Raw genomic sequence first — 12,418 nt, 5'->3', positions numbered from 1 at the left:
ATAATTGCCGTGCGATAGAGGGGCGATCTCGTAATAACCGCTGTCTGAATAGTTCTCTGCGAGTTACGCCTGCGTTTTGCAGAGGGAATTCGCGGCGGGTTATTGGGTCTGGTCGTCGGGCGCTAACCATCTATTATCGAAATAATTTAAGTTTTAAAATTTGTTTTATTGAAAGGATAATTTGAAATTATTTCGCGGCATCTAATACTTACGATGGAAATTTCGAGGGGTCACCTGTCAAAAAAGAATGTACCGCGTAAATCTAAAGTTTCGTAACCGGTTTAGAGAAAGAGACAGGACAGATTCTGAAATCGCGACTCCTCATTTATTATGAGAGAAAATTATTAGTTAATTACCTCACATGCAGTGACGTGGTAAGGAAGGGGGTGTAGGAATGTTTGAATATCAGATGGATACCGTACCTACTGGTTTAGTTTTATTATTATTAAATAATTCTTCTAATATATGATACTAAACCAGAGTTATCATACTATGTGTCAGTCGGTCCTTAAAGAGCGCGTCCCATGCTCTACGACGAGTTTCGATGTGCAAGACGTCACGTCACAGCGGCACAGAGTCCGTAAAGAAATTTCCTCTAAAGAAAATTCTTCGCGGAAACGGCAGAGGGGTAGAGTAGACTACCCAATGCACATCGATTGACAAGTCGAAGGCGACGATTCACTCTTGTGGATAAAACCAAAGACAGACTGAGCGTTTAACGTTCAAAGGCAATCAACGTACTCGTGTTATCGGAAGGAGAAGACGTTGGAATTGTATGAAGGTAAGTTGTTGACTAATATGTGTAATAAAATTCTTCAATATGTCATGCAAAAATAATAATAATATTCGGGTGATGGTTGCAGATCACGAGAGATGAAAAAGGAAAATATTGAATAATTAAAACGAGTACTTACCCAAAAGTACTGCGGTTGGAAGTGCTCGTCGAACCTCCGCTGTGGACTGTCGACCTCAGTGATGCCTTGGCAGGAGAGTCGAAGGAGCCGGTAGTAAATAAATGGCAGAAGACCGTGATGATGTTCAAATAAAACACTTTTATTGTTCAAGTATACTACTGTCTTACAGCTCTCGCGACTAAATTTTAAGTCGAATAATGTTTTGAGACTAAGTCTTTATTTCGATTTTAAATGGTTCGTGACTGCTACTGTTCTTGTTCTTCAGAGAGCTCCTGGTCAAATGCGCGGAAGACTGAGCTGCGCTCCCTGAGGTACCCTCTGGTCCCTACTCCGTGCCGGCTATCCGCAGTGGTAGGAGAATGCGGCGCTCCCGGGCGTAGGCGGCTCGACCGCCGCTCGCCGCTATAGCTGTCCTTCTTCGTCGAGCGCGCTATGACGTAGTGGCCGCGCTCTTGCGTGGGGATAGTGGGGACGACGGAGCTGTCAGTATTGTCCATGCATCGAGCTCGTTAATTCATTTTACAAAAGGTAAGGCTTTTACAATTGGTTTTTAGTCACCAGAATTTTAATAATTTGCATGCATATATTTTTTAATGTAGAATTTCAACCTCTTTTAATAGAAGTGTGAATGATCGTTCTAGCATGTTCCGTTTAGAATTGATTTTTAACTTTCTTTATATTAATTATATAGTTCTAGTTAACAATGTTATAAACAAATTCTGGTGTTATAAACCATTATAATTACAATTTGCTATATAATAATTATATGATATATATGTATGTGCATATAGGTGCATGGTCTAGATAGTTGTTAATAATAATTGTGTTACATTATAATATAAAAGTGTATTAATTATTCTTTTTATTATTCAGCTCTTGGAACAAAGGATGTGGCGAGCTGTTTTATCAGCGGATGCAGGTGTTCGCCGTGCCAGGCAGTCGCGCCAGGCCTTATCTTATCGCTGAGTGAGCTCATGTGCAGCTGCACCGGATGAAGCTCGGAGGGTCGCTTATCTTTTGGTGAGTGAATTTATAACGCTTTATAAATCGATTTAATAATTTCGTTCGTTATAATTTATTCATATATTCTTTACTTGTTAATTGTATAGAATATATATATATATATATACTTATATATATTGTTTGTAAAAGTTAATAAATGTAATTGTTAAAAATTTTATCTTCATTATTTTATTAATTAAATATGTATTATACATATTGTTATTTCCCTTTTGAAGGCTTGAAAGTTTGCTAAAAAATGTATTACTGTTGGATCTTGTTAGTTAAGAGGATGCCGGAGTCGCAGCCGAACTCCGACGGGTAGGCGCCCTCATTTTAACATAACTAAAAGTGTCGGTACATTACCAACACTTATAGTTATGTTACCGACAGTATTGTCTAGAATAAAAAACATGCATATTTTAGAAAGAGCAATGTGAAAGCTTTTCTTTACATTGTGTTTAAATGTGTTTATTGGAACAAAAAATATGTTGCATTTTCACTGCTCTATCGTCTCGCACAAGCAACAATTTTAGAGCACAAATTTATCATTATTGCGTACATATTTAAACATAATTCTAATATCATTGCTCTCATTTAGCTATGTCTCTTTATATATATAATAAAAATATATTGTGAAAATATTTATAAATATTATATATTTATAAATTTTACGAATACGGTATTACATCAAACAATTAGTATAATTTTATATTATTAGCTTTTGATTATATTGATTTAACAAACGTCGTACATAAATTGTTATTTGTAGAAAGTTATATGCAAATATCCTTTTTATTGTATATACAGAGTGTCGCAGAGTATTATAGCTGTATAAGCGTTTGTGAAGAAAGCGCAGTAAATTGAAAAAGTCCCCATAGCATTTTACAATTATCGCAATAATAGAAATATTGAATAACATCGGACGAATGTGTATCTCTGCGTGTGTGTCTGAAAAAGAGAGAGAGAGAGAAAGAGAGAGAGAAACGCTCGGCTATTCGAGCTATCGCACGGTCTAGCATGATAGACATTTTGTCGGCGCGCGGCAAGGGGAAGGACAGCGCAGCGCAACGATGACGGTGTAACCAATAGTAGCGGCGTGCCCTGCTGTGCCTCCCCTTGCCGCGCGCCGACAAAATGTCTAACACACTGGATCGTGCGATAGCTCGAACGGCCGAGCGTTTCTCTCTCTCTCTCTCTCTCTCTCTCTCTCTCTCTCTCTCTCTCTCTTTTTCAGACACACACGCAGAGATACACATTCGTCCGATGTTATTCAATATTTCTATTATTGCGATAATTGTAAAATGCTATGGGGACTTTTTCAATTTACTGCGCTTTCTTCACAAACGCTTATACAGCTATAATACTCTGCGACACTCTGTATATACAATAAAAAGGATATTTGCATATAACTTTCTAACAAATAACAATTTATGTATGACGTTTGTTAAATCAATATAATCAAAAGCTAATAATATAAAATTATACTAATTGTTTGAGATGTAATATTGTATATTTATAAAATTTATAAGTAATATTTATAAATATTTTCATAATACATTTTTGCCTGAAAAGCATCGAAATAACAGATTTATATCGAGAATAGAATGGGCCCCTCCATCGCCCATTCCCGTGAGACGCAACCATAATATATTTGTTTCGTCTCTCCGATATATGCAAACGAGATATTTGCATTGAGGCATTTTTTTCCAATGATATTCATTTTGGAAAAGGCGACAGTCTATTTTCTGCTACAATTTTAAAAAAATGTTGCCTCATATATTTCACATCAGTGGAATATTTCTCTTTACAAGGATTTCCTCCTAAGGCTATCGTTGTAGCGAAAGCTGCAGCATAAATACCACAGCATATGCCATCAGGTTGTGTTTGAACCTTTTCAAATATTATATTGTTTTTATTTACTAGTGGATAACGGCGATTAATATAATTTTTTTCTTTAGGCACCAATTTATCGTATGTACAACCAGGTAAGCTATCGTACACTCGAAGCTTGGTGCCATCAAAAAAAATACATCGCCAGTGGTCACTACAATTTCCTCCAATAATTTGTAAGCTTTTGTTACTACGACTTGCTACAATTATATGAGGGTATTCCAAATATAACACACTTTGGGTTTCAAAATGAGAATTATCTCTTATGACGCGTAAAAATCGGTCCAATGATTCATCATTTATTTTGCTATTTATAGGTAAAACATTATCCTTTACCAAATATAAAGGAGCAACTGAATTATCTAAAAATTGTTTTTGTTTTGCTACATCGTCTTCAGTTAGTTCTTTATTACTCAAGTAACTAACAACGATGCATTCGTCATCTTGTTCTGCACTCGGAGCAGTAACAATAGTTGCTTCCATTGGTAAAATATTCGAAATATTTATTTCAGATTCGAAACATTCATCTTCTTGGATAATGTTTTCGTCTTCTAAATTACATTGTCGAAGACTTTTTCGCTTAATTATTTTTTTGGCTGCTTCTTGTTGAGCTTCTATTATGTATCTTGGATTTCTAATTGGCATATGTCTATTATGCCGACTATCCAAGATTTCTGGAAGCATGCAATCATAATAGAAACGTGTTAAAAAGGGCAGCATTTTATTATTCCAAAATACATTATCTCTATTAACACGTACTATTTTCATGCTTTTTGGTGTCCATACAGCGAAAATACAATAATCTCGCTGCGTTACGTTTAATTGCCCTTGAATTTGATAGAAAAATCGATGATTCTCATTCATCTTATTTGGATTTTTCTTATTAAAGATGCCTTTTAGTTGAGGCAGCGTCTTTATGGCCTCTTCCGCTGTTAAATGCTCAGCTGATAGAGGACATTTTATTTCTACCAGACCATCTTTATCAATGAGTCCGTCAGGAGATGCACCTAAGCATGGATTTTCAATGTCAATGAATAATCCGCAAGTTTTAATCTCCTTTTTTAATGTTACGGCCAATTCTTCTTTCGCGATTTTTTCTCTCTCGCGACCATATTTCATAGCCGCGGTATCGATAGAAGAAGGAAATAATATATTCTTCACAATTACGGCGCAGGACGTTGTCGGTCTCATACGACATACGATTCCAAAATTAGACGCCGTTAACATTTCCTGTCTCAATGAGTGCCACAAATCAGATTCACTTTGCTCCATTGTATCACGTTCAATTTGTCTCCAATTTTTTCCATTTTCAAGCAACTTTTCCAAATGATTTTGTCGAAGTTGCTCAAAAACATAGGATGGGAGATCTGGTTTTTGTGATTGCGGGCCATAAAAACTATCTGTGCCTGATTCCCGCTTAAACTTTTTTTGCCTTCCATTCATTTCTCGAGATTCTCTGGTTCTTGCAACTTTTGCTTGTCGTCGCTCTTCCAAAGTCTCGATAATGGGAGGAACATTTTTACATATGCTTTTATGCACTTGCGTGAGAACTTGCTGTGTATTATATTGCACAACTGCCCCCGCAATTCTAGCGTTATAGGAGCCTCGATTACCAAAATTGATGCGCTTTCCACCAATTTCTTTGCAGATTATCGAATTGAAAGACTCTGCAGGATTATTGGTTAATTTGAGCAACAAGCTATCGGAATAAGCGCTTAAATATATCATAGCACTCTCTACTTTTTGATAAAGACCGTGCAACTTGAGAAACGGTACATAATTTTTTTTCATTTCCTCAGCACAGTCACAAATACGACCGCGTTCTTGACATCGTTTATGTTCACCAAATATATGGCTAGGAATATTTAATATATCTTTTTGTAATTCCATAGCCTTATAATGGTCAGGTTGTTCTTCTTTTTTTCGTAAATCAATTGCTTTTATCACTTCTTTTCGTATCTTCAAAATGTTGCTTTTTACAACATTTCGTAGATAGACGAAACCATGCTTTCTATGCATTTTTTGCTGAGTTGTCTCTGCTACAATCCTCAACTTTTTGCACAGATTGCGAAGCAAATGATTTGTACATTCAATTTTTTTAACGGTAACCATTTGTTCGCGATATGGTCTGCAATCAATGATGGTCTGATATACGCTGCTATCACCATCGGCAATAACTGTTCTATAGATTATTCCATGCATTTCTAGGCTACTTTTAAAGCCTTCTGCAATGGCGTCGCTCTCCATACTCGTGGAGCTTGCGTTACGATCGAAATTTTTGTAACACTTATGGTGTCTTGGTTCGATTCTACTTCTTTCTGCCATATCACATATAGTGCAAAATTTATTGCGGACGCCGACAAAAAGGATCTTTTTTGTGCGGTAACCAATTATAGCACCAACGCCGGAAAGAGAATCGTAGGCGTTGCCGTACGATCTCTTCATCCAACTACCATCCGCTATAACAGTTATATACGGAATACCGTTTATTGTTTCTTTTCTTTCGAGAGCGAGTTGCTTTTCAACATCGCCAGCTATTTTCATATTTTCCATAGCTGTTTCCTCGAAATCATCGATAACATTTTCTCGATATTTTATGTAAGTTTTATCAGACATACATGGAATGTTCATAGCTGCACACAGCTCTTCCAATTGGGCAAAACCAATTCCAACTGTAATAGTTCCTGCTACAGCAGCCGTATTTATGTCCAATGTTTTCGGATCTGTGGGTTCTGACCAGATGTTAGCTTCATAATTGCACATTTGGCACTTGAAGAACAATTGCGTCATGAACCCACGGCGATAAGAATTAACGAGTTTCCAATCTTTAAATTGGCACTCTATTCCTTTCGCATGGTTATCAAAGGTTCTGTGGATTTCATTCCACATAAAAGAAATGTCGACAATGCGACGGCCCTCAGGCATACTTTCCTGGATACGATTTGTATCAAGAGGGCCATTTTCAATAACAAAATTTTCGTTATTGTCGCATAGTTCAATATTCTGATTATCTACTTCTGATAACATACCTGTATTTGAAGTAGACTCTAGGCGCTGCATTATTTGGGTACCAAGTTTTGAATCCATCGTATCGGAAAGTTTTACCGATTTTTTAAAATCAATGGATTCATCCCTGGTACCCTTAATGCTGCTGGAGTCATTTGTTTCTTCACAACTTTGTAATAGCTTCAGTAACTGTCGCCTGTAAAGAAAAATAAATGGATTAGTATTTAAAAAAAATTAATAGTTATAATAATAATATATGTCACATTATCTTTATCATTTCATGTAATTTTGAAAAAATAAAACCTCTCAAAAATGAGTACAGTCCTTTGCTTATCCATCTTTAACTAATTACTATAGAAAATTAAGTATAATATGATAAATATAAGTATTATATGATGCAAATAGATTATGTTTTTATAACATAAATGTCTCTTTAATATTTTCTAACAACCAAAGCGCACATGCAAACCGCATCTGGTGTGAAACATTTCTTCAAACAACCAGCTCACGAATAGATCGCCTCTGGGATAAAATATATTTCTAACAACCAGAGCGCACATGCAAACCGCATCTGGTGTGAAACATTTCTTCAAACAACCAGCTCACGAATAGATCGCCTCTGGGATAAAATATATTTCTAACAACCAGAGCGCACATGCAAACCGCATCTGGTGTGAAACATTTCTTCAAACAACCAGCTCACGAATAGATCGCCTCTGGGATAAAATATATTTCTAACAACCAGAGCGCACATGCAAACCGCATCTAGTGTGAAAGATTTCTTCAAACAACCAGCTCACGAATAGATCGCCTCTGGGATAAAATATATTTCTAACAACCAGAGCGCACATGCAAACCGCATCTGGTGTGAAACATTTCTTCAAACAACCAGCTCACGAATAGATCGTTTCTGGGACTAACTACTATTATATAATACTATACATTTTTAATTGAGATGTAAAGATAAGCAAAAGACTGTGTTATTACTTTTCTGACCTTATTTTTCGAAATTACACACATATACATACACATATATATATACGGGGTGAGGAAAAAAGATTGGAACCCGAAATATCTCGAAAAATATAAAAATATATATATTTATTTACTGATCTTATCAGTTTGACCTTGGGTGGTTTAATTTGCAATTAACAATTACATTTTTTTTTTCGAAACAATTATGTTTTCTTTACACCAATTGATTCCTCTCATTATTTTGTACGTAGAAGTATTAAGGTAAGATAATCGAAAAATGAATATTTTACAAGATATTTTACGGTTTATGTAAAATTAAGACATTATTTCAAGCCTCATAACTTAAAAAGTACTTAACGAAAAGGTACTTAATTATAGTGTTTTGGAAAGCTCTCGAGATAAGCTACAACAATATGCAATGAAAAATAGTAGGTTTCATTTAAGAAATTAAAGGTGACCTTTATGTGATCTTTAAATGACTATCCAAAGTCAAATTTTTGCCACCAGCTTCTGTCCCCCTCGAATTCAAGTAACTTTTATTTGAAACATTTTGTTGTACATTGAAAAATAAAAAAGTTATTGGGGTGGGTAACTTAAAATGGCTCACCCTGTATATTTAAACCTTGCACCTTTTTAAACCCTACAACATTTGTATGAAACAATTTTCTATAAAACTTTTATTTTTCGAAATATTTCGGGGTTCCGACCTTTTTTCCTTATCCTGTATATATGTATGAAATTTATATCTTGAATAATATAATGTTAAATTAATTAATTTTTTCTAATAAAATTGACTTTATTTAAGAAATATTAACAATAACAAAGAAATTAGTATATAAAAATATTAATAAACAACATGTAACCTAATGATATTATTAAAAAGGTGCTTATGTAAATATACAATATTTTGAACATTTATTTGCTTTAATTTTAAATTCATGTTACGAAGATAATCTGTAAGAAATATATATGATGAATTAAATAAAATTTAATTTATAATTTAAAAACATGAAAGTTAAATAATTTATATAATTTTAATAATGTATAATAAAAATTTATTACATTTAAAATTAAGTTCATTTTGCATTAATCTTACAAAACATAAAAATTAATTTGAAGCAATATGTAAACTTATAAATAACTTACAAATAAGAGTGTAATCAAATATAAATAATTTCCTTTTAATAAAGATATATTTATGCTCATTATAATCGTATAAAAATGAAATAAATAAATAAAGTAATAATAAGCGTTATATTAATATTAATAAATAAGCTACACAGAATAATTTGATTAAATTAATAAAAAAATCTTTGGCTTATCTATTAATATTTATACACCGACTTATCAGTATTTTTATTTATTTTATTTAATTTTAATTTTTAATTTAATGTATTATTGGGTGTAATGAATTTGTAATATTTTGTTGACATTACGCTAAAGAGGGATCAAATATAATCCGAAATGTTCGCTTTTTTTCGTAATTTTTTTAATTTATAAATGTACGAGTAATCAGAAAGAAGGACGTGTTGTGTCTTCTCTGCGCTCCAATTACCGCGCTGTGGCTCTGATTTGCCAATTTTGATTTATTTAATTTAATTTTAGTTATTACTATTTCAGCCAAATTTTAATTTTATTTATTTTTAATTTAAATTAGATCAATGCTCATTTTAATTTTTGTTAATAAATACATTATTTTTATTTTTAAATTATTTTTTTTTAATAAAGTATATATAAAATTAAATACATATAATATAAATTAAATTTTTTACAATAATTTTATTTTATTGTTAAATAATAATTTATATATATTTACATTATATTAGATATTTATATTATATAGTTTTAGTAATAGTAAAATTTGTACTGAATGTATTTCATTAATAATATATTTAATATTTAGAATTAAATTTTTGGGAAAGTTCCTATAATTTATATATATAATTACACTATAAGTGATTTCTATACATTTTGCATTACTTAGTATAATAGAAAATAAATATAGCAAACAATAGAAAAAAATATTTTACGAAAATAATAAACAAAATTATATTTTATTAAAATATTTTATTTTTTAAAATTATATTGTGTCAATTATGTAAATTTAAACATATATTATAAATAAAAATTAAGATACTTTAATATGATGTCTATTGATATTATTTATAAGTTTTAAGAATAAAATAAAATCATAAAATAATAAATTTGTTATATCAGAATATATCTATTATAAATATATTAAAGAAATATAATAATGTAATTATTATTATAATTTAATTTTCATATATAATTTTCAAATTATATTTAAAATTATATAAAATTTATATATATATTAAATTTTATTATATTTAATCTTCTTATTAAATTACTATATTCGTTGTTTATTTATTTAAAATATATAAATAATGTAATTATAATCAAATATTAATAAACTTTCTGTTCAAATACTATTAAAATTTATTTTAAAAAATTATTACGTATTTACATTAAATTATTTTATAGTTTCATAAAAATTATTAAATTGCAAATTTAAAAAAATTTGAAAATAAAAATTAAAATATTTAAATAAAACATTAGTAAGATTTATATAACATTAGATGTATTTATTTAACTTTGCAAGCTTAAAATTTAGATGAAAATAACTTAAAATCTTAAAACAAAAATTTAATTTAAAATTGTTAATAGAAAATTGTATATTTTATAAATATTAATATATTTTATATTTAAAAAAAATTCTGATATAATACAAATTAGTATAATTATAAAAACCCTCAAAAATATGATAAGATAAAACCTTTTTTTTTTAAATTAAACTTCATAAAAATTAAAAAAAAAAGTTCATAAAAATTTATTAAAAGCTGAGATTTAAAATTATAAAAGAAAATTATAATTATAATATTTAAATATTATAATTAATAAATTACAATAATTAATATGAATAAAAATAACATGTAATGAATTAATTATTAAGAGGATCGTGAATTGAATTGAATACTTCTTTTCAATGTAGAGAGACTCTATTATTTAAAAAAAAATTATATAGGAAAAACTGGAAAAATTGGTATATTGGAGGAGAAATAAAATTGGTGGCTACATTAAATGTTAAAGATAATGAGATAATATTAAAATTTTATAATGACATGTAGTTAATATAAATATTGAATATTTTAAAAATAAACACAATCAAAATCTTACATCTAAAATTATTTTGTAAAAAATAAAATGTATAAAGCAAAAATATTTTTCATACAAATTAATAATAGTAATAAACTAGTAATTGATAAAATAGTAATTTGATTAATAGATGAATAAGTTATTAAAATATTTAGATTTCATATATTTCATATTATATACCAATATTAAATAAAATTAAAATGATGAAATATATAGTATATCATTTAGTTGAATAAGGGATAATGAAAAATAATTTTTGGAATTGTTACAAAAATATATAAAAATTATATAAAAACTCTCCAAATAAATAATGTGACATTAAAGGTATAATATATATTACTTATAGGAAGATAGAGAGAGAGAGAGAGAATACATATTAATTATCAAAGATAGAATTAATTTAAATATTACAGCAAATAAAAAATTATAATAAAATGTTTTTCTCTGATTAATAAAAAAATTATTGCAAATTTGTAAAAAAGATAATTAATATGATTATGATTTCATTAATAAAATATACAACAATAGCTTTTTTACCTTAATTTTAACTTTAATTTTAATGCTGTGTAACAAATAAATTACAAATTATTAATTTCCATAAAGTATTAAAAAGTATTTCTATTAAGTATTAAAAAACCATGAGAAAATTATGAGTAAGAAGGAAATATGTGAAAATAACCTGTAGAATAACTTTAAAGTTATTGCTATCACACAGCATATGCAGATTATATACGATGCACATACAGTAACAAACAAATATATTTATACATAAATAAAGATGGGGAAAACAAAAAGAGAATATGTCAGTGACTAAAAATGTATATAAGTGCCGCAAATGACAATAAATCGATCGTTAGCATTGATTGTGATTGTAAATGTCGAAAACTAAGAAAAAGTAAATGTTGAAAATTAGAACAAAAGAAAAATAGTTGTATTTCTCTCTATCAATATCTTATGCTCAATAATATTCAGTGACGCTCAATACGAACGATCAATAATATATATCGCTTTACGGCATTTACACAACCATTCCTTCGCCATTCACTCATTCATTCTCTCACTCATTTATTTATTCATTCTCTCTCTCTTTCTTTCCTCCATCCTTTTATTACGAAAATAAATATGATAAATGAAATACTAACCTTTTGATCCAGCCTTTTTTGAACGAAACTCGGCGTTGATTTAGAGGCAAATGCTTATAATCATATTTTTTCCCCATTATGTGCACACACTATTATAATAACAACATTATAATACACTATAAAAAAACACTAAAATATTGTATTAGAATTCTTTTCTACAGACTGTTTTCTGAACACGTTATAACGCGTTATAACGGTTTACTCAATTCTCGCGCTGTTTTCTTGTTACGCGTAACTGCTAGGCTGTACTGATAGTCTGGATGGGCGGAGTAAGGTGGAGTCGACATATACACGAGCTCGCGATCATCTGATTGC

At 30.1% G+C, this 12,418-nt stretch overlaps 1 protein-coding gene across 1 annotated transcript; it reads right to left on the bottom strand.

Moving 5' to 3' along the window:
• Window positions 1–3,632: 3,632 nt before the first annotated feature.
• Window positions 3,633–6,929, bottom strand: LOC145960859 (uncharacterized). Its single transcript, XM_083080551.1, has one exon. It carries the CDS (start codon window positions 6,891–6,893, stop codon window positions 3,633–3,635), a length of 3,261 nt encoding a protein of 1,086 aa, XP_082936677.1. The 5' UTR covers window positions 6,894–6,929.
• Window positions 6,930–12,418: the final 5,489 nt, after the last annotated feature.

Source organism: Camponotus vicinus, unplaced genomic scaffold, assembly GCF_025532165.1.
Source record: "Camponotus vicinus isolate PSW18456_S1 unplaced genomic scaffold, iyCamVici1.0 SCAF_10, whole genome shotgun sequence".
NCBI classification, from domain to species: Eukaryota; Metazoa; Arthropoda; class Insecta; order Hymenoptera; family Formicidae; genus Camponotus; species Camponotus vicinus.
Note: the sequence above shows the minus strand (reverse complement) of the source record. Positions and strands in the feature narration are given on the sequence as shown.